This window comes from Dermochelys coriacea, chromosome 4 (assembly GCF_009764565.3).
Source record: "Dermochelys coriacea isolate rDerCor1 chromosome 4, rDerCor1.pri.v4, whole genome shotgun sequence".
Classification (NCBI taxonomy): Eukaryota; Metazoa; Chordata; order Testudines; family Dermochelyidae; genus Dermochelys; species Dermochelys coriacea.
This window is the reverse complement of record NC_050071.1, coordinates 33,576,124-33,599,820: the sequence shown is the minus strand read 5'-3', so window position 1 is coordinate 33,599,820 and position 23,697 is coordinate 33,576,124. Positions and strand designations below refer to the sequence as shown.

The window sequence follows — 23,697 nt, the reverse complement described above, 5'->3', positions numbered from 1 at the left end:
ACAGGAAATTCATCTAATGCTAAAAACAAAGTAGCTCAATCAGAGTCTGGTATGAAAGTATAGTGATCATAGAAAATAATATTTTGTAACAACCCATCTCTAGCCAGAATTAGTTTGTGCTAGTTGCTAAATATCAGGTTTCTATTGAGGTGATATAAACTCTTAACAGTGGCATAATACATTAAAATTAAAGCTCTGTGTTGTATTATTGTGTATGGGAACCCTCCCCCCCCCAATCCTTGTCATTCATTGCAGGGCATTGTATAAGTTAGCAGAATTTTGGTGATGGAGAAAGCAGCAGTTGTGATGAAAGAGATTGTATAAAAGAGCTCCTGCCGAGAGTCTGTGGCACAGGACAGAGTGATACAGGACACTGTATTCCCCAGGGCAGGTACAATAATTAGCTGCAGGACTGGCACTTGGTCTGAGGGATTAATTAGAATTTCAGGGGGTGGGTGGGGGAGGGAAGTCAACCATAAAGAGTGTCAGAATCACTCTGGCCTGAAGCCTGTGTGATTTGATGTGAAATAGCAGCAGCTGGCTGTAATCTTAGGAAGTGCAAGTGAGCAGCAGGTGGTAATTCCTGTCTCATTTACCATGTCTTCACAGGAATATGTAAGCTTGTGCAGCATGGGTTTATTGACAAGTCAAAAGGAAAAGCCTAAGCAAGACTTTGTATACAGTGTTGTAGCTGTGTTTGGTCCCAGGATAGTAGCAAGAGGTGAGGTAATGATCTTTTATTGGACCAACTTCTGTGGTGAGAGAGGCAAGCTTCAAGCTTACTTCAGGTCACCTGAAGAAGAGCTCTGGCGTAAGCCTTGAAAGGCTTGTCTCTTTCACCCGCAATAGTTGGTCCAGTTAAAAGATATTACCTCATCCCACCTTGTCTCAATGATGAAGCTTTGTCACATTTACCATAATAAGTCAATCCAACATGCTCACCCTACAGTTATATGCATAGCAGGCATTATATAAGCTAGTAATAATGACTTCATAATGTTACTGCATTATAATACAGCAGTAAATATGATGGGTTTTTTAAAATATCTTAAAGAAGTTGGTGACCTTAGGTAGACTGTCACACTGAGCAGAGTGTATTGTATTCCCACCAGAGTGTATTCTGGGACTGCTGGTGGGAATTCCTCCACTGAAGAAGTTAGACTACAGTATGATGGATATAACAGGAACAGTTACTACATTGGAGTGAAAATTCTGAGGAAAAGCATCAGAAAGCTCTAACATTCTTCAGTTTTCTCCATAGGTGTGAAATGGGACTGTACAGCCATGATGTACGTTTCCAAATTGGTAAGCAGGGCCCTATGCATTGTGCAATTCCATGGCTGTGGGCATGCTCCAGAGCTCCTCGTTTTGCTTAGGCTATTGTGGAGAGGGGGATGAGGGGGTGTGACAGTGTGCATATTTGGATGTTGTGAGCTACTGGAGTTCTGGAATGGAAATGAATTCAGACTGTGATTGTCGATGAACCTCAGTGGTCCAGTGTAGTTGTTGCTTATTGTGGGGTCCTAATTATTGGAAGGGGAACACAGAGCTGGGATGAGTGCTCTTTGTATGTGTGTTTTAAAACTTAAACAAAATAATCCGTCACTGAACAACTTTGAATCCATCCCTGATAACAGCTCTAGTTAGAAAAAAAAATCAAACAGATCTAGGAACTCTTGAAGGTTATATGTATAGCAGAAGGATGAAAGAAGGAGGAGAATTCATTTTGTGGAAAAGGTAGATCTTTTATGTCCTTTAATTTTGAGAGACTCATTGTGCACTAGCAACATCTTCCCTGAACCCCCAGAAGGTGGAATGCCTCCCAGAGTTCCCAGGCATGCAGACACTATGTACCCATTTCTGCTCACTTTCATGGGGCTCTACCTAATATCTTTGCAGGGTTGGCTAGCTCCAGAGGACACTCTGTGGGGGATGAACCATTATCCTGACTCCCTTCTACCCACTTTTGGAGCATCTTATGTCCCTATGGGAGTAGGAAGGGAGCAATCTCTGTGCTACCCTGAGTGAAAGGTCTGGCTTTTAAGCATCTGTGCCTTTCTCTACTACTGCACATTTTCATAAGAACAAATCAGAATCTGGTCCTAAACTAATATTAAAAAGGGAGTTTCTCTCATTCCCTAATGTGTTTGTACACACAAATAGCTGCAATCTTGATACCTACTCCTTATTTTGTTGATGTAGCTTCGGAGGGGTTGAGTATGCCAGAGTGCTATGTGCAAAGCTCCAGATGAACCTTTTTTAAAGGGCTGTACAAAATTTTCACAAGCCTGAGCCTTTCAGAGCTCTTGAGTTGAGCAGAATGGCACCTTTTCAGAGCAAGATCTCCTTTTCTATTTCATCCACAGGTCTGGTTCATATTCAGAAGGGAATAAATCAACACTGGTCTGAGGTTCCATTAATATTTTTTAAATTGCCAAATTTCAAGCCTATTATATTCAGAGCTAACTATGAAAATGTGTGCATTATCATGTTGTAATTGTAGAGCCTACAGAGTAAAAATGAAGCCGTTAGAAGATTTTCAATTTATCCTTTTGCTAATACGTAAGATTTAATATTTATCATTGCTCTTCAGGTTTTAGCTCTTTTGTTTGCTTTTTGTTTGTACCTGTTTTCATTACATAAGGATTGTAGTTTTGTCAAGAAAAGGAATGGACCATGTGTATAATAGAGCTAATGAGTCACAGATGTAAAGATTCTGGCGTGTTACCATCTAATAACTTTTTAAACTCATATTCCATAATAAGACAAACACAAATTAAATACATCTGTTTTCCAAATTATGCATCATTCCTGTGTTTGGTAGCAGTGTGTGTTTAGATGTTTTTAGCTTGTTTAAAAAACTTAAAAAGAGGATGATGCTGTTCTTTCAAAAATTATATACCCTCAACGTAGCAGAAAGTAGCAAGGCCAATAAAGTTTGCTTCATTCTGTTTCAGTACAGTACTAGGGTCAATCTCTGCTTGCTTCACTGGTATAATCAGGAGTAACTCCACTGAAGTCAGTAGAGGTACCTCGGTATGAAACCAAAGTGAGAGGAGGGTCACACCCCAGTTCTTAAGATGTGATTTAAATGTACCATTGGACAAATGCCACATGCATTAGAAAAATTCCTATGACTTTATTTGTAAATAAAAATCTTAAATCACTGTGATCAAAAGGGGGCGGTGTGTGAAACAGAAGTGGTATTCAGCTATTCATAATGGTTAAAAAATCCTGCAGTGGCTTACAGCCTCTGTCAGGCTAAAAGTGCCCTGAGATGCTTTAGATAATATACTGTGCTACAGGCTAGAAGAGGTTTTTGTTTAAAATATACCTATCAACTGTAGAAGAGAGAGAGGCCTTTTTCCTTTGTTAACAGGTCTAACTCCCACCCTCCAGTGCAATACTGGAAAAGTATAAATTGAGTACAAAATTCACCTCTCTCATCCTCTCAGCTGGTTCCAACTCTGATATTCATCTCGTCCTCCTTCAGTACGATGGGAGTCCTGCACATTCAGGGAGAGTAGAATATGAGAGGCTAGATGCACCATGGGGGATCTGAGAGGAGAATTTTGTCCTGAAGGTTGAGACACTGCTGTATATATCAAGAATGTTGAACTCAGCCATCTGACTACTCCTGATCTAGCAGTAGACCATTGTTCAATGTGTATTATTGTGTATATACTGTCAGTTTATGTGCTGGATGTCATATGTTGAACAGAGTATTAAAGGCATAATAATTCAAAGTCATTTCAGGATCTGCTTTCAGTCTTTCAGGTTCCGCAGTGATCTCCAGGCAGAGCTTTGTACACGTACCTCTCTAAAAGTACTATAACATATGTTGGTTGAAAATGGCTTACCCCCTCAGCCAACTGTAGCCTAACAGATGTCAAATGTTCATAATTATCCATAATAATATTTCATACTGCTAGGTGGCTTTTCTCTTTAAAATTCCTTTATATTCTTTATGCAAAATAATCAGTCAAATCTCTGATACATTGCTAACACCTAGTTCTGTTTCCCATGTGACAGACAGAGCTGTTGATAGGCAGTGGGACGTACTAAACACAGTGTTTGTTCTGTTTGTCCATTAGTAAATTGTCTGTGTGATGTTTTGTGTCGTGTTGTTTTGGTCCCATGTTATGTTGTGTCCCTAGGGTCTGCCAGGCTTCCCCACAGTTGCTGCTCTGCACAGTAATCAGATCCTCACCGTCAAGGTTTGTGGCTGACATGTACCAGTTCAGTCAGGTCTCTCTATCAGCATAAGAGTGCACATGAATAGTTAATTTTACCATGGGATACCAATTAGCCCATCTTACTATGGGCCATCTTATTATGGGCCTAATTCTGATTACACTACACACGGGTTTCATGCTGTAACTCCACTTATTCCAGTGGAATTACTCCTGAGATACAGTGTGAGTGAGATTAGAATCCAGCTCTGTGTGTGTTAGTACCTACTCTAACATCCACATCACACATACTCTTGGTTTTTAGATTAAGTTTTGTTATAATTGTGCTTTTTAAGACATACAGGAGTATGGAAAATGTCAAAGTACTGTACATCAGGCACCTAATGAGCATCGGCAGATTCAATTATCTATTTCTGTTTATGTGTTGTGCACCAGTAGTTTAAGCTATATCCTTGCAGATGCACTTTGAAAAATGTGTAAATGAAACAGGAAAGATTTAAACAATCAAGGTATGCCTGGACTTCAGATATCATTAAAATGGCACCATTCTTCATGGCGCAATATGCTGGTTGGAAAATCTGACTGAAAATTGAATTGGTGCTTTGTCTATGGAATCTTTGCTGAAAGACTACCATATAAGAAATATGCTGATTTTATACCCCAAGGATTATAAAATGTTGATGAACTCAGAGACACCTAGAAGAATTGCTGGGAAGAAAACTTGTGTTATGTTGCCTTCAATCGATCCATAAGTAACAAAGCTTCTATCTTGTATCCTGTCAATCGAGATGGTAACTCCTTTAAAAGAAAAGGCACAGATTTTATCAGACACAAGCACCAGTTTATACTATATTAGCTATTATAAATCTAATGTATATATCTTTATTTCTTTCTTGGGGCCTTCTGATGTCTATTCTTCAACTCTCTCATCTCTGAACTTCAACCTTTGACCTCACCTGCCTGATCAGATGGTGTTTCCTAAAATCAATCATGGGTTTCTCTCTGCTGATCAGCAGCTCATTAAACGCCGCCTCATTAAGGTAGTGCTTAATCTCACTGGAGTCTGGTTCTTCTTTACATTTGAATATTACTCTATACTGTACTTTTTGTCATTAGCCTTCTTTTAGTGGGTAATTAATCTGAAAAATGACTTAGAGTCAAACCATTTTTCGTGAAATGTGTTTGTGTAAAATAGCAGTGGAAACTACACAAAGCTTTGCTAAAAGGTTCATAGTTAAAATTCAGCCAATGAGGCTTCTTACAGTAGTTTGTCTTCTTACAGTAGTTTGTCTTCTGGAAACTGAATAAAAATGCTAATTTTTTTAAAGGAAAGAAATGCGTTTTGACAATTTGTAAATTAAGTTATTGCGAAATCAATGTATCTAAACCATAAAAGATAAAATATAATATGCAACTTTTCAGCAAGGCAATTATTTTTCACCATCATTTTAGAACTCCAGTGCTCGATTGTTGAGCTTTGCAAAATTACTTTGAAAATATAACAACTCTCAGACAAACCTACTCACTCAGTCTTTGCTGTGAATCTATGATCATGATGATGATCACAAAGTGAAAATTATACCAAATCAATTACTTGCGAGTAGAGTTTTTCAAGGCTATACTAAATATCAGTGTAAATCCTGCTATTGGACATGCAGTTCGGAAGTTGAGCCTCACTCTTTGTGACTGTAGTGGCTGGTTGCACCGTATAGATGCAGTACACTAGTCTTCTGAGGCAAAGTGCAATCTCTGCCATAAGAAATGAAGCAGCAGTTTAAAGACCATCTCCATCCATGATCTAAGTAAGCATCCTGCTCATAGCAGCTATTTCAACCCATCAGGAACTCATTGTAGATAAATCGGTGCCTTTTTGTGGGGCTTTTTACATCTGAAGACAAACTTCTGATTATGATTTTGTTGACTCCTGTTCAGGGTGACCAAGGACAAGCTGGACCCCCTGGTCCTCCAGGGCCACCAGGACCCAGAGGTCCTCCAGGAGACACTGGCAAAGATGGCCCCCGAGGAATGCCTGGAGTACCGGTGAGTTAGCCTAGAGGATATAGTGGCATCACTGTGGTATATAAGTGTTTTACAAGCATTTAAACTCAGAAACACTCCTGTGGGGTGGGAAATATTATTATTCATATTTTATCAATGAGAAAGCTGAGCCATAGGCAGGTTATATGACATACTTATGGCAACACAGTCAGTAAGTAGCCAGGCTAGGAACAGCACCTAGATCTCATGACTCCCAGTCCTGAAAATTTTTTCCCCCAGTTCCTGACCTTTCTGAATTGTTCCCTGATATTCTAATTATTGCAGTGCTGGGCAGCCTCTTTGCAAATAAGAAGAGAATATTTCCACACAGTCTCTCACTTAAAGCTAAACTTGAACCTAGGTTATTGTGTGTTTGATTTGACTTCTAGTTCCCTAATGATGATCAATATTTTAAAAAAAATGAAGTTAGAAGAAATAGATTGTTGAACTCTATACGCCATTCCCATAGCCTGATTCTGCCATCCATACTCAAGACGAGCGGCAAACTGCTCCTCAGAAAGTCTCATACATTTCAATGGCACTACTCACAGTCATCATTTGTTTGGGAGGAAGAATCAGGCCTTTAGCCTTTTGGCATTTTGTTGTTGGAGGTCTGACAAAACTTTTTTAAATTAAAACATAAATACAAAAGTGACTTGGCCCTATTTTTAACAAGTCTTGGAAATGCTCATGATTGTACATTTTTGTGATGTACTAAACTCTTTAGGCTTATTTTAAGGGGATCGCCCCCCCCTTCCATTTTCATAGTCCTATGGGACATAAAATCAACATTGTGAAGGAAAATTAATGGTTTCGTATGTGGGGCCAGGGCAGAAAGACATAAACCTTTCCAAAAGAGTCCTTTTTTGGGTAAAAGGTAAAACCAAAAGGAAAATAAATCCAAGATCAAGTTCTGGTCTCATTCTGAGTGCCTCATCCTACATTATATTAACTGTATAAAATCATAGAACATATCAGAGCTGAACTATTATTGTTATGTTAAAACTTCTTCGGAACAAGACCTGGCATTTAGAAGTCTGAGTCCAAAAAACCTTGGTTGAAAAACCTTTGATTAGAAGAACACTGTGAAAAGTTGTACACATCTGCTACTTTCCATTCTTTAAGGTTCATCTCAGCCACCCACTCACTTCTGCCAGTGATGCACCATTGTCGAAAAAAAAAACTTTGGACCTCATTCTGATATCCCTTACCCTGGTACAACTCCATTCACATAGTGGAGTTACTCCTGCGTCACACTTGTGTAAGTGAGATCAGAATCAGCTGTCTGACTCCAATAGTATAATTTTCTCTGGATAATGCACAAGAGGCTGGGGAAGGTCAACAATGATGGAGAGCAAGACTGATTATAATGTGACTTGATTTTTGCTTCTCAAGCAAAGGGAGCAGAATGAGAATAAGTAGGCACAGGGACTGATTTACCCTTTTACCTTTACAGTCCTTCCAACCCATAGTGAAGGCACTTTAATGGGACAGTCTATGAAGCCTTACACTTGTACTCCTCTATACCTGTGGATAAAGGCCTTTAGTTCCTAGGGCAGTCAATACGGCACTTTTAACAAACATTAAGTTGACACACACAAAAAATAACATTTAACAATAGTTACCTGCACAACTATTTACCATATGCACAAATTGCTTCCTATCGAATGGCAAAGCGTTCACCAAAGATGGAGCAATTTAGTGACATTGTGGCAATGTCAGAGAAAGCTAGGATGTCTGAGAACTATTTCATTTCCTTTTCTAGCATTCTGTGTAAATAAACCATTTAGCTATAGTTCAGGTGTATATAACATCAGTGTTTTCTTATATTTTATTTAGGGTCCTGAGGGCCAAATTTTCAAATGTATTCAGGTTTCTAAAAAGATGCAGATAGGCACCTAGTGGGATTTTTCAAAAGCCTAAGTGGGTTTCCCAATGAAGTCCCTGGGACTTTGCAGAATCCGCACCTTGCAGGACTGGACTGACATCATCAGATGATGACCTACTTAAATTCTGTGGGTCTCCCAGGTTATGCAGCAGCAGAGGTTATAACAATTCAGAGATAAGCATTCCCTCACTAGTTACTGCTGTATGTATGTGCCTGAGGCTGTATGTATGTGCCTCTTCCCAGAGCAGACACAAACTCAGCCCTCAGGCTCATGGGAATGATATTTCCTGATTTCTGCTCAATGAATCCCCTGGCATCCTGACACCAGGGGTTGTTCTTCTATGGCTGACTGATTTATATTTAGTCAGACAGGAAAGAATTGTAAAGGGGCTACATGGCATCTTCCTGACTGACATCTTTGTTTCTGATATGTAAATACAACTTATCCTTGAGCTGAAGATTCATCTCCCTTGTCTCACACATCCAACAAAGCACTGATTAGAGAGTGTAACAAAAGAGACTCTGCAGAATTCCACGGCTAGAGGACACAGACCCCTCCATCATCAGCAAACTCCATAATAGAGCAACCGTTAATAAGATCGGCACCCTGCCCTCCTCTGCAACTCCATGTATTTAAAAGAAAACTGGCCAATGATGAGCCTGCCTTAGCTTATCTTCCCACCTGAAAAGGATGTATTGGACAGTTGCACCAACACCTAAGTTTCAGTACCGCATGCATCCTCAGAAGGGAATGGAGTGAGAAATCAGGTCTCACTGGAGCAATTCTGGGGCTTTCTCAGTACCTATGTCCCCGAATACAACAATGTGCTTCTGAAACACTAGCATCATTTAAATCATGTGCCTCTAGCATGCTCTGAGAAAGTTTGAAGCAACTCTGGCTCTGCTTTGCTTCCTTTACATCTAATAAGATTGTTGCAACATATAACCCATCAGTTTTTTGACACAAAAGAGTTAGTATCTTCTTTACCATTGAAGAGCAAATGAAAAGGTTCCTATCAGTCAGCAGAACAGTAATTCTTCTTTTGATCTACTCAGTGTGAGAAAGAGTTTGGAAAAATTCTAGGTTGAGATTTTCAAAGCCAACTATAGGATTTATCCATACAACTCTCATAGAAATTAATAGGAGCAGGTTTCAGAGTGGCAGCCGTGTTAGTCTGTATCCATAAAAAGAAAAGGAGTACTTGTGGCACCTTAGAGACTAGCAGTGTGGCTTTGAAAATATCAAACATAGGTTTTTTTTAGCAGTTTATGTAATGTGCCAAAGCATTAATTTGCAAAGAGACAAGGTAGGTGAGGGAATATGTTTTATTGGACCAACTTCTTTTGGTGAGAGAGACATGCTTTCAAGCTTACACCGAGCTAAGATCAAAAGCTTGTCTCTTTCACCAACAGAAGTTGGACCAATAAAACATATTCCCTCACCCACCTTGTCTTTCTAATATTCTGCAACCAACATGGCCACAACAACACTTACTTTGCAAAGTTATGTATAAGCCTACTAACAGAGAATGTAATATGTAATTGTAAATTACTTTGGAATGCACAAAAAGCAGGTCTTAGGATACATATGCAAAACAACATTACTTCATTTTCCTTTAAAACTGCAGTTTGCTGGGAAGGAATGTTGTCTGTTCATTAGAACAGGGGACTGGAAGTCAGGATATTTGATACTTAAGAGCTCTTGAATTAAGAGAATTATCCCATTAAAAGATTGAAAAACCACAAGCAACTCTTTGAAGCCCATCATGTTACCAGGAAGGATTTTTATCTGCCATTTTAGTAGCCAGTGATCATAATAATATATATATCCATGCAGCTGTCACATGCTTCAGTAGGTATTTTGGTATAATGTAGACATTTTAATCTTACTAAGTAGGGAGTGAATGTAAATAACATTATTGATATAAATCCAATTTGTTTTTAAGGGAGAGCCAGGAAATCCAGGTGAACAAGGGTTGATGGTAAGTACCTTTATTTCTTCTGTTTCCGGTGCACTAAACAGTTATAAAAAGTACCTTTATGTTCTCTTTGTAAGTAATAACTTCAAAGAGTCCTATGATTTTGTTCTGCTTAACCCTTTTTTATTACAAAAGTATATGGATTCTCCCCTGTAATGAGAAAAGGAGTACTTGTGGCACCTTAGAGACTAACAAATTTATTAGAGCATAAGCTTTCATGAGCTACAGCTCACTTCATCAAATGCATTTGATGAAGTGAGCTGTAGCTCATGAAAGCTGATGCTCTAATAAATTTGTTAGTCTCTAAGGTGCCACAAGTACTCCTTTTCTTTTTGCGAATACAGACTAACATGGTTGCTACTATGAAACCTCTGTAATGAGAGCATTGAATGACAGATCTCCTATGCACAACAGGCTGACTCTTAAGGCCAGATTCTTCTCTCAACTTACAGAAGCAGAGGGGAACCCAACCAGCTGGTAACACAGAAAGGAGAAAGAGCCAGCCGAGTTGCATAATACTCCACTCCCAGGGAGTCCCCATATATGTCCTCCCTTCAAAGCTTAATTGTTGCCTCTTGCCCACTTCTTTAGAGAGCCCAACTCTCACCTGGCTTTGTAGTGACAGTCTTAGCCCCTTTCGCTGATGGAACAATAAAGAGGAAATGCTGCACACTGAAATTCACAGGGTCTTCTTCTCCCTAGGAGTTTTTTCCCCATATATGGGAGCATCTGGCCCTTAATTCAATAGTCAAGGGAATGCATTTTTTATGAGTACAGTGATCTGGGAATAGATGTGTTCTGCTGCATCAAGAAGACTAACCCTGTTCAATTTGAAATAAAATGAGTACCATCATTTTTAATCCCCACTTCAACCAATGAGCCGGTGAAAGAGTGACTGCTGCCCGGTGCGCACATGATATGTAGTCCATACATTGGTTTTTGGCCTTTGAGGTCTCCTCTCACAGTGCTGGCCAGGCCCAGCCTAATTTTCTTATGAAAGCTGACCAAATCACAGCCCATGGCCCTTTTGGATTTGTGGATCTCTAGAAGCCCTGGGTAGCAAGATAACAGGATCAGTAATCAGACACAAATTTGATAGCTTATAGTCTGAATTTTTGAAGTTTTGAGCAGAAATGGTGGTGTTTTATCTTGAAAAACTTCAGATTATTTTGGATGGCAATAGGCACGTATTCTTAGAAGCTGATGAACCTAAGAAATGTCTAGACTCTGAAATGTCCTGCTGGGAACACAGTTATAGAAAATCCTATGGCTTGTTCATTTGAAGATAATGATTAAAGAAAAAAGAGTACCACTCAATGTTCTAATCAGTTTATTTCTTTTCTCCTTCCCTCTTCTGTTTTTCTGATTGCCCATTGATTATAAAGTGTATAATAGCTGTGGGTTTGTTTTACGTTTGCTTTAATACTGTTCTATGTGCTCTCATTAATGCACTGTGGACCAGATTCACTCAGGCTCTGTAGCAGTGTCTTCTAGTACAGACCTTGGCACAGGATCACCAGAGGCAAAGTCTACCTGGATGAGGTTTGCAGCAGTGCACGGTGCCTGCAACCTCCTTGCCACTGGTAGAGACGGATCAAACCATTCCAAAAATTAGGTTCAGTGGGATTACTCATGTGAATAAATGCTACAGGATCAGCCCTACACTATTTCTGTGGAAATTGGCACACGTACCTCATAAGGATGTCATAAGGCCTAAATGTTGGTAACGCGCCTTGACATCTTCCTATAAATGTGAGAGGTATTATTAGAATGGGGGAAACTAAGGTTCCAATCTTTGCAATTATGGACCAACAACTGCAGGGCACATCTTGAAACTACTTAGCTTTGCTAACTATTTTCTGCTCTCACAAATAGTCAGTCTTGCAGCCTTCCAAGTGGAATAACATTTCACAGAAAGGGATTGTTGGGAGATAATGAGATGATAGCAAGTCTCGGCAGCCTGTGTGTTGGTGTTCACCCACAGTGTACAGTTATCTCACAGCAATTGCACACCATATTGTGTGTTACTCCTTACGCAGTAGTTATGGCAGAGGTTTCATCACAATAGTTCTCAAAATAAACCCTTCCTATACTTTCAAAGTATATTACAGAGACACTGTAAAGTCATATAAGGTCTAAATTCACACAGGCTTAAAACTTAACTAATATAGTAGCAAATATAATTCTTATTTAGGAGCACCAATTAAAATAAAATCTTCACACACATTATCCCTCAGTTTGCTTGCATAACTTCACTTAACACTAATAAGAGTTACTCAGGCATACTGAAGTAAGGACATATTGGAACTAAAATGTGATGATAGCATATAGGCACAATTTGCATATGTGTAGGGCCTAGAGCGAGCACAGTGACTTTTTAAATATTATTCACATGTACATACAAGTCACTGGATGTATTAAATTCTTATATGTAAATTTAAAACAATTCATGCTTCTGTACACAATAGTCTTAAATCATTTTAATGTAGCTGGATTCCTGAGAATAATTTTCTTCAGTTAAATGAGGGGTCCACTGATTTCAATGGAGTTATGACAGTTTACACCAGCTGGTGGTTGCCTCCATTTTACTGAAAGCTCTTGAACAAATAACAATGTTGCATTGATTGATAAAGGAAACACATACTTCAGATGAAATCAATAGGGCAGTTGGAATTACAATGCCACTTCTCACCTGGAGGAGGTTTGGTTGGACCAGCTTGGGGATGGCCAATCCTTGGTTCCAGAGAGGCACAGGAGAGGAAGTGCTTGTGCTCATACATGCAGGAGCTTAGTCCCCACTCTCCCAGGTGCCTCAGAATGAAGGTCGGAGTGCCCCTTAAGGAGAGAAGGGATTCTCTGCTTCTCATTGGCCAGTGGGACTGATGGGGGAATAGAGGGAGCCAATTAGCTCTTACAGGCACCCTCATTTCAATGTAAAGATGCCCTATAAATCTTGGGGCCATCTTGAGGCTATTGCTGCCCCCTCTCCCTTCCTATTGTTGAGATACTGTATCTCCGTTTCTTAGATACTGTGGCTCTGACTGATTATATCTTCTGTATTGGGAAGGTGTTTTTTTCCTTTAGGGCCAAATTGTCAGGATGTCAAGGATGTAAGGGTCCCTTTTCTTGCAGCATCATGGAAGACCAGTTTTAGGTGAAAGGGAGTGAGAATACAAATATTTAAGGTTAGGAAGTGATAAAGGAGTATTTAGTTTGTCACCTCTTGTGTATTCGGTCTAATGCAGATAAAGGTTAAAAGGCAGTACCCGGAGGGAAATCTGAGTAAAAGGCCCAGGATATAACTAGTTGTCATTTTTGTGTATATGGAGAGAGGAACACTACGTCTTCTGAGACTGAGGTAACCCTCATTTCCCCTCGAGTATGTGTAGGGTGGGCAGAAGATTCAGAGATGAGCTGAGTTGTGGAGTTAGGCTAAAGTGAGTCAGCTCTGAATTATTGGTTAGCTGGTATGCGGCTATTTAGCTCCATACTAAACTAAGTGAAATGCCTGGTATGTGAGGGGGTGAGTGAATTGTGCCCCTTCCAACTCCCACACTTAAAGCCTGTTGCTTACTATCCATCCTTGTTGTCTGTGTTTTATTCGCATATGTGTCCCGACCAATATGCTGTACAATCTTTAATACCCAAGAAGTGGTCCCCATTATTTCCTTCTCGTTTTCAGAACTGAGAATAAGAAATTGAATTGCTGATCATTTTGTACCAGGAGTTAGAATTTCTGGTTGCAAACTAATGAGTGCCTGATTTGTGACAAGAAACTTCAACTCCTGGCACTGAAATATTAATGTTCTTATACTATTTTATATGAATACTTTGCAGTCTCCATTTGGAGTGTTTAAACACTTCTTAAAGCATTTTTTGTCAAGTTCAGTGGTACGTGCCAGCTGCTTTGTGCCACGTCAGTGGTACAGAGCAACTGGACACCTGGCTTAACAGTCAAGTAAGCTAAGTTTACAGCTGTTTTGCATCCCTAGAGTAGTGCAAAGCAGCCAGAGTGTACTGGTAGTAAATACAACCTTTGCTTTTGGGATGCAAAAGTTTCATGCTACAATAATCACCCCAAGCTACGTCTAAAGTCTGTAGGATTAACAACTTTGCATTTATCCATTTTCACTGGGCAACTCTTCTAGAAAACATGACCTACATGTTGTTTTTTTCAGATATGCAAAATAAGGGCCTGATCCTGGAGTCCTCTCTCATAAGAAACTGTCACCCTTGAAGAATAGTAGAAGACTGCAGGATCGGATCCTGAATTCTCAAAGTGCCAAATCTTGAAACTGAAAACCTATTAATTTTCATATGTAGAAAAAGAAAGCAATCTAACTCTGAAATAAGCTTAAAGTGGATGTCAAAATGGAGACTGTGAAATGCTATTAGTTTAAACTTTGGTGAAATCCTGAGGGGTAAATCCTCAGCTGATGTAAGTTCCCACAGGTCCATTGATTTCAGTGAAGTGTGCCCTGAAGTCAGTGGAGCTGTGGGAATTTACACCAGCTGAGGAGTTTAATAATTTTGCTTTTATACATGTAAGATCTAGACAAAGCTATAGTGCACTATTTGTGCCATTCTGGCAGTGTAGTCAATATAAATCCTGGATGAGTTTATTTTAGAATTAAGTTCGCTACAATTTGCAACTTAGGGGCTAAAAGATGGCAGTCAAATTTTCAGCCTATAAATCCCAAGGCAAGTATTCCTTCCTCCAACACAAATCTATGTGGCTGTTTGGAGTTGCTAGTGCTGGTGCCAGTAAGAACGCCAGTCATTGGTTTTTCATCCTTTTTAATGTTCCTATATCTCAAGTCTCTGCATGTTTTAATTTGGCGTCTCGTATGAAAATATAGTATGCATCTGTATGCTTTTGCAGTTTTAAATATACCTCAAGGATCTCTGTATTTGTGAGTAGACTAGATGTAGTTGTTTTTCAGAATGGATAATTGTCTCTCTATTTTGGAAGGAAAAAAACATGTAACTCGTTAAGATACTGAGGTGTTAGGCAAAATTTTCAAAGATCTCATCGACAGGTGAGCTATACAAAACGTATGTGCACAAATTGTGTGTGTAAACCAGTAAATGAGAAAATGAAATCAGTTTGCATGTGTAAATATGCAAATGAAGGGTTTTGTAGGAGCAACAGATGGACAAATATTTTGCATGGTTCATATGGCCCAAATGCTAAGTGCTTAGCAAATTGTGCACTCTACAAATGCAGTACATTTTCATTACATTAGTACAGAATAGTGTACAGTCATACAGATGTACTAGAATGTCTCCAGTGGAGTATTTAAGGTCCATTGAGCAAATAATGAACATTTGGGGCTCTATCCAGCTGATATTTTCTATAGCTTTCCAAAATAAGAAAACTGCTGAAGATTAAAGGTTCTGGCTGCCCAGCTGGCCAACTTAAGTCAGGTGGTCTCTGTCCTCTGCAAAAGTCCTTTCTCTCCCTCCCCCGCCCCCACATAAAAGGCCAAAACCTGGGCGACAGCATGTTGCAAAAGAGGCATGTAACAGGCAAAATATAATTGCTTTAATTGCAATTTGTTCAGGCAGACAAAATTCCCTATTCTTGTGAAAAAATTCATCATAGCTTCAATGATCACAGATAATCCGTTCTTGGTGCAAATCTCATCCCCAAAATAGGCAACTCTTATGGAATAGCATGTGTAGGATCAGACTGGAGTATTTGCTCTGTATTTACTCAGAGGATAAAGTGCCACTACTGAATTATCAAATCTGCTTTCTGCAGTGTCAGGACTTTCTCTGGAGGTTTAATTATCCTGAAGTGGCATTATTGGAGGCATCTAATCCTTTTAGTTCTAGCTTTTCCACCATTTATCACTGAGCTCTTGCAGTGCTCTCAGATTAAAAAAAAAAAAAAAGATCAGTTTGGGCATATTTCCTTCCTGCTTGTCTTTCTTTCTATATCTACATGACCTATTCTGGAGGAGCAAGTTCACGAAAGCAGAAAGGCATGTCTCTTCACTTCCTCCTTCTGTTGCTGCCTCCACCCATGCTCCGCCCACCCACCATGTGTTGGACATCTTGCCCTTCCTGCTGGCATCTTCCCTCCCAATTCTTTAGTGTTCCATACTTTCCCCCTTTATCCTTGGTCTTCACTTACCAGTCCTCCTGTCCTCTGGCTGCTCAGTCCTGGCTCCTCCAGTTGGTGCGGTCCCTGCTTTTGCCCTTCCTTCAGTCAGTTAAGGACTGAATTCACCCCATGTCTCCCTATGTGATCTGCCAATAACTCACTCATTCTCTTATCCTCATGGACCAGCAAATCCAGTGGGAGGCAGTTAATGAAGTATGATGTATGTTAACATTTAACTGATTCTGAAAGCATCTTTTAAAATACAATGGATATTTTTACTTTCTTTATCCACTGACCCTGAGAATGAGTTAACAATATCTTTCTTTGCCAAACCAAAATTTTGAGCCATATACATGAAATCACAGAGGGACAGTGGAGAATTGTTGTTTGTATTTTTTAAATTACTATTCTTTTAAAAAAAAGTTTTAGGAGAACAGTTTTGGCACATCACCCTTTAAATTCATAAATTACTCTCTTGTTCTAGAAATGTTTAGTCTTACTTTAATTCACAAATTGTGTGACATAAATGGATGCAAATCTATGCACATAAACGTCAACTCTTTGTTCAAAGGGAAGTTTTGCAAACATTGGGGAACCTAAACTGACCCGAAAAAGAAGCCAAAGTTAAAATGTTGAAGTTATAATGCAAACCAAATTAAATGGTAAAATTTTATCATCCCTGAGCCAGATCCTCAGCTGGTATAAACTAGCATTTCTTCACTGACTTACCTGAAGCAATTTACCTCAGCTCAGGACGTGACCCATAGTTTAGTTTCAAGAGTATATTGCTCAATTTTTAATTATCTCCTCTGCACTTGTGTTATTATCAAATAGAACAACACTTACATTTTCTGGGATGCCATAGCAACAGAGATCGGCTGAAGAAAAGCACTATATGAAAACTAATTAATTGTTGCTGTTGTTTTTTTCCATCAGTGACTACAAATAGCATTGAGGCCACTGCTTAATCAGAATTTATGTGACGTTTCCCATCTGATAATTAGTTTTTCTTACTTTGCCATTATTTTATCCAGTTGACTTCACCAGTACTAAAGACAAATGCAGTTAAACATAAATACGTAATATAAGAATGAATTAGCGTTGCATGGGGCAAGTCTCCTTTGGAGCCATACAGGACCATATTTTCAAAACGTCTTCATTTGCTCATTGTGCATATAAAACAGGATCAGATGTTCTGTGGGTGAAATCCTGGCTACAGTGAAGTTAACGACAAAACCTTCATTGACTATGCAGCCTGGATTTCACCCCTGATATAAGGTTAGAGTTTTACACTGTCCCCTGGTTCAGATTTCTATTTCAGTTTTTCTGCCCGCAGGCTGGCAGGGTCTGGAAGTTTAGTAGGGCCAACAGACAGGGAGCAACAAAATGTGTACTGTCTCTTTAAAGGAACAGTGAATTTGTGAGGTTTTTGCGAGTGTTCCAGTGAGAGGGATTGATCATTGCAGGGGAGACCATTTGGGGGAAACTCAGGGCTGGAAGGGCTCTTGGTGACACCTTGCAAGTAATAACTAGGCTATTGGAAGGCCATTGCACTGTGAGCCAGCTGCTGCTGGTATCAGGGCTCTGAGCCAAAGCTGCATGGCATAGAGTCACCAAGGGTTACAGGGCAGACAGTGACACAGCCACTTACTGGTCTGGGTTGAAACCTCGAGCATCACATCAACATGCAAGCAGATAACGGAGGAGTTTTTCAAAGTCACAGTATCACTCTTTGATACAATTATTTATGGCCATTGAGAGGTGTTTTACTTCTTTAAAAGCATTTAATATAAATATGCCTCAATAAGCAAAAGCACTCACATCTCCTTTACTTTTTCATTACGTTTTCTCATTTGGCATTTACATTCGCTATCCATGAAATCTGATATCTTGTAAAACAAATCATCTGTGCTACACCAGACATGCAAATAAAAATGGTCTGAGTTCCTATTTCTTACATTTCCTTGAACATTAAACATCTAGGTGATTTGAAATTGGATACAAAATACCTTGAGTGACTCTTCCTAAAATATTACAATCTGAAATTACTTTACTTTTAGGGGGTTGGACTAGATGACCTCCTGAGGTCCCTTCCAACCCTGATATTCTATGATTCTATGATAGTTTTGAACTACATTATAATATTTTCAGGACAGATTTATATATTTTCTCATCATTATAACACTTTTTCCTGTTCTGTAACTTGCTAAAACACACACAGTTAACAGATTGTGCTTAAAAATATTTGGACAATATAATGATTATTCTGCTTTTACCCCCACTTTTTCATTTTAATAGAAGAGTTGGCTATGTAAGGCAGCTCAGAAGAAAATCCTGATCCCACTGAAGTCTATAGTTTTGACATTGACTTCAGTAGTGCCAGGATTTTACTCCAGGTGTTTACTAACCAGGGAACACCCAAGTATCAAATCATCTGACACACCTCCATTTGTTCATCTTTGCTGTTCTCAACCCTAAAGAGACAGAAGTCCAGAGACCAATTAAATTCACAAAGTAGTGATTAAAGCCAATCTAGAAGTCTTCTGGCTTTTACATGCACACTGTCACACAAACCAGTTGGGTCACCTTATCCCAAGATATCCCATTTTTCACTAGCATCAGATGGATGCATGTTCAATGTGTTGTAAATACACTTACAATCTGCTGGAGCAATCAATTAGCTTCCCCGCTGCAATTATACACAATTAGCAATATGAGGTTCTTGTGAACTACAGCCTCCCTCCAGTCTCTCTTCAGAACGTATGTGCCAGTGGTTAGGCTCCAGAAGACATTCTCAAACCTGTCTTTCGTCTCTGGTAATGCTCTGTATTACCTTCTGATATATTAGCTATGTTTACTCATTGTGTATCTTAAGATATTATACTGTTTAAAGAAGTAGCTTTACAAAGATTTTGATGGCCTCTGATTAGCAGAAGCTACACTTTTATTTTTATTGTATTTTAGCATTTTTTTAGCTCCCTGTTTTGTGCAGGCATTACAGCCAAGGCATTGAAACCTGACTGCTTCAGGTTAGCCTTCCCAATCCATGTTAGAATTTAAATAAAAGTGGCGTACTCTTCAAATGTGCTGAGCACCTGCAGTTCCCATTGACTTAGTGGGATTTCAGGGAGCTCAAATGCTTCTCAGAGCCAGACCACTTTAATTTAGGTTACAAAACATGGATTGAGGAGCCTAACTTGAGCTATCAGTTTTGAAAATGTTGGCCCAAGCCTCCCAGCAGGTCGATAAAATAGATAAGTATTATCCCAATTTGCACAGGGGACTGAGGCACAAAGAGAGTAAGAGATTTGGCTAAAGCCGTATGAACGTCTTTGGTATTAGTGGAAATAAAAATTAGGTGTAGGTTACTTGTCCCCAAGCCCTGTTCCTTAACTACAATAACATCCTTTCTGCTACTAATGGCGATAGTGACAGTAGGCCAGATGCCACTCTATGCTAGACGTGAAAAGTAGCAAAGTAATTTAGATTGGCCTTACACTAGAGAAGACTACTGTGTGTTTCACCTGTCTCCATACACTGCAAAGACTCCAGGGCTTGGGGGAAAGAAGAGAAGGGGAAGAGGAGAAGGCGCTCATGCAGCATATGCCCATCAAGTTCAGCCAGAAATTCAGTAAATAGCTACCCAGATATTACCCTGGTTGAATGTGCGACTGCAAAGCACCGCTGAGAAGGGTTTCATTGCAGCCACTAGCAGAGACCAAAATGTGGCTCCTGAGGGAGCCGTGCTATGGAAGTAATACTTAGGGAGCTGTTTGGAAACTGAGCCTCTCTGTAGATGTTTCTGGAGCTATCCCGGAGCCTAAAAGGGGTCCAGTACATTAGGTGGGCAACACAGCCCACTCCCAATTCCAGGGGAAAAGTGGGAGTTTATCATGTAGGGTAGCAAGTGCTCCCAATTACAGTCCTAATAAGAAAAGGTAATTAAAATTTTACCAGATATTTTACTTATGTGCTTATAGACATATATTAGAGAGACAAGATTGGAGAAGTAATACCTTTTATTGGACCAACTTCTTCAGCTCTGTGTATCTTGTATCTTTCACTAACAGAAGTTGGCTCAATAAAAGATATTGCCTCACCTCCTTGTCTTTCTAATATCCTGGGACCAACCTGACTACAAGAACACTGCATATATATATATATATATATATATATATATATATATATATATATATATATATATATATATATATATACACACACACACACACACACACACACACACACACACACACACACACGCATCAATGCTATATTATTCTAAAAGGGAAGGCTTCCAACATGCTTTGTTAGAAATTGTAGACAACCCATTAAAAACAGAATCTAAGGGAAGTCCAGAACATGCTAAAATTTTGGTATTTAACTAAGTTCTCTCCTTTGGTATATAAATGGCTGCATTTCCATTGTTCTACCTAGGAGATGACTGGAAGGTGGGTGGGGGAGGAATCATCAGTGGATCAGCTGCACAAGGTTTCCACACAGCTTTGAGTGCCAGATCTTCCCCGTCCCAATGCTACAGTGCAATCCTTCAAAGAAATACTGCTCCCATTTAACTGAGCTCAGCAGTTTGGAAGTTCACAGGGTAAGAAGCACTTGTCACCCTGAATATCTGGGTAAGTTTCTAATTACAACTGGCATTTCTGAGCTTAGTGCTGGAGGCAGCCATGTTGCTGAAGAGTGATATAATCTCTGATTCAAGTAGTGTAAGAGCTCAATGGAAGAGACAGGAAAACAATTTCCAACCTGATTTAATACAGGTTTGGGTTTAAGCACCATAAAGAGAACACTAATAATAACATAAAATACTTAATTTTAAAATATCATCCACTGTTTTCTTTGCACAACTGTTAACCCATTTAGAAAGCAGTTTAGGAAGTAGTTTACTGTCTCTTCCACTGGGCTTGCATGCATTTAGACTTTATCTATGCTACGATTTTCTTCCTAAAATTTCTTTCAGTTGCCACTAACAAGTTCAGTTCCATCTGATAGCAGAGTCAGCAGCTCTACTGTGAAAATCATCAATGGAATTAGACAAGTACTTAAAACCACCAACAGCTGCCGGTAACCCTGTCTATACTAGAACTCCAACTACTACTGCCCCTGGTGGAGCTGGAGTGGTGGTAGCAATGGTAGGAAATTCTAGGGAAAATGCCTGATTTAGCACAGCCACAGGGCCACAGATTATATCACTTTTCAGAAGACTAGAAGCCTCTGGTACTAGACACAGAAATGCCCCATATATTATTAATAAATTCACATTTCACAGTTTATTCTTGGAGATAGCAATAATATATTAATGATATTAACTTCTATTTAAATAGTCACTTTCCACTGAAGAATCCTAAATGGCTCTTCAATACCACAGTGAGAGATACCACTTCAAAAAGTATATACATAGAGCACCACTGAAATGCAACCACATTTGTGATGGAGGTCAGCAAAGAATAGGAGCACAGTTGGGGGAAGGCAAATTTTGCCAGAGATCTCATGCCTAAACCTTGCTATAACAGTACCATGATTTTTTTAAGCTGTCGTCCAAAATTGTTTTTCACCCTTACAATCTGGACTAAGGGTTCTTGGTATAGGCTTCCATTAAAGAACTCATTGTTATGATGCTATTGTTTTCATTTTGGAGGTGTATGAGGCACTATACTGCATGTCTCAAGGTTTATAGGGGGTGCTATTTTTGATGGCATGGTTAATGTAACACTGTTTTTGATGGCCTATTCCACTTCACCCCATGTACCTGGATTAGTCTCCCTCGTCTTGTATACCAAGTGACCTTACTATCCTTTTTCAGATCCCTAATCAAAATTCAGCTCTTCGGTCTAGCTAATGCCTGCTCTGGTGCTGCCTGCCGCTAGACTGATGTTTAAGCATTTAGGGCTCTATCAGACCTTCAAACACTCTCCTGCATTACACCTGTAATGTCTGAGTGGGAGCTCCAGTATGCTTGGAGTGGCAATTGCTGTGCCCCTAACGGGGTGCACTACAATGTGTGCTCCTTTCTGTGGTCAGGCAGCTCTGCTGCCAGTAGAGAGGAAGGTAGCACCCTGGCTCCAATACACCGAAGTCAGTGCAAAATTGCCATTGCCCTCAATAGAATGGTTAAGAGCCCTACATTGTAACTGTATTTCTTAAGGGCAGGGACCAGGACTTTTACTTTGTATATAAAGTGCCTCACACCTCACAGTCATTATATAAACAATAATAATAATGCTCAAACTGGAAAAAATATGGTGTGTTCCTACCATTCCACAGGTTTTAGAGTAGCAGCCATGTTCGTCTGTATTCGCAAAAAGAAAAGGAGTACTTGTGGCACCTTAGAGACTAATAAATTTATTTGAGCATAAGCTTTTGTGAGCTACAGCTCACTTCATTGGATGCGTCCAGTGAAGTGAGCTGTAGCTCACGAAAGCTTATGCTCAAATAAATTTGTTAGTCTCTAAGGTGCCACAAGTACTCCTTTTCTTTTTACCACAGTTTATCCTTTTTTATCAGGTATTAGGAGTAATGGGATGATGTTACCACCCACAGTACACCTCACTATTTGAGTTACTTGATCCCAGTTATTAGATGATGCTACCAATTATCAAGTATGATTGATACAGGAGAAATGCAAGGAGCCCTTTTGCACACCAGCAGAGCTGTGTGGAAAGTTGCAGCATTGCTGCTGATAGCACAAGGGGAATCTGATACTGGTGGGGGATTCGGCTGAGTGTTTCTAAATTAATGGGTGTCGTGGTGACTGGCACTAGAAGAAGATGTCTCTCTTTTTTTCAATAGGGGAGAGAGAGAGAAAAATACACCTTGTAAATTATCACTGTATGTTTTTATGCCCCTGACTGCTTAGCCAGTGTACTGCACTCAGTAGGACACACACACACACACTATCAACATCCTGGTATTTTTTCAACTTCACCTTGAAATTTCTTGCACTTTAGTGCCACCCACAATTAACAATCAAGAAACATGCATTCTTTTATTCCCACATCCAGCATTCCCCCCCCACACACACACACACCCTTCAGCCAGCAACAGACCTTCTTACCAAGCACCAACCTTAATGGAAATAAGAGCTGATTTATTCTACAGTTTCTTGAAATTTGTGGCATGGAAGGACTTCTCCTCCAGCCTAGTAAACCAGACAGCAGTTCCGGCCACTGTCCTGGTCCTTCCCAGTGCTGAGCACATTCAATTCCCACTGAAAATTGGAAGCTGAAAGCACTCAGCACCTCACAAGTGCTTTCCGCATCTCTCAAGATCAGGCATTGAAGTCAACAGAAAGGAGGATGCTCAGAATATTGCACAAGCAGGCCCTAATCCTGCTCCCATTGATGCCAATGGCAAAACCCACATAGTCTTCAGTGGGACAGAATTGGAACCTAAATAATGAGCTATCCTTATTCATGAGAAATCCAATCCAGGAATGAGTTAGTCCAGGGAATTAGTGCCTGAAAGTGATAAGGT

The 23,697-nt window shown here is 39.7% G+C and overlaps 1 protein-coding gene across 5 annotated transcripts in view; it reads left to right on the top strand.

Annotated features, from left to right (window-relative positions):
• The window catches only part of COL25A1 (collagen type XXV alpha 1 chain), a 425,450-nt gene that overhangs the window by 286,630 nt on the left and 115,123 nt on the right, over window positions 1-23,697 (top strand). For all 5 annotated transcript variants that reach the window (XM_043513316.1, XM_043513314.1, XM_043513315.1 and 2 more), the window contains exons 8-10: window positions 5,162-5,233; window positions 6,126-6,233; window positions 10,065-10,100. In XM_043513316.1, coding sequence (XP_043369251.1) covers window positions 5,162-5,233; window positions 6,126-6,233; window positions 10,065-10,100 — 216 coding nt within the window. The remainder of the gene's footprint in view (window positions 1-5,161; window positions 5,234-6,125; window positions 6,234-10,064; window positions 10,101-23,697) is intronic.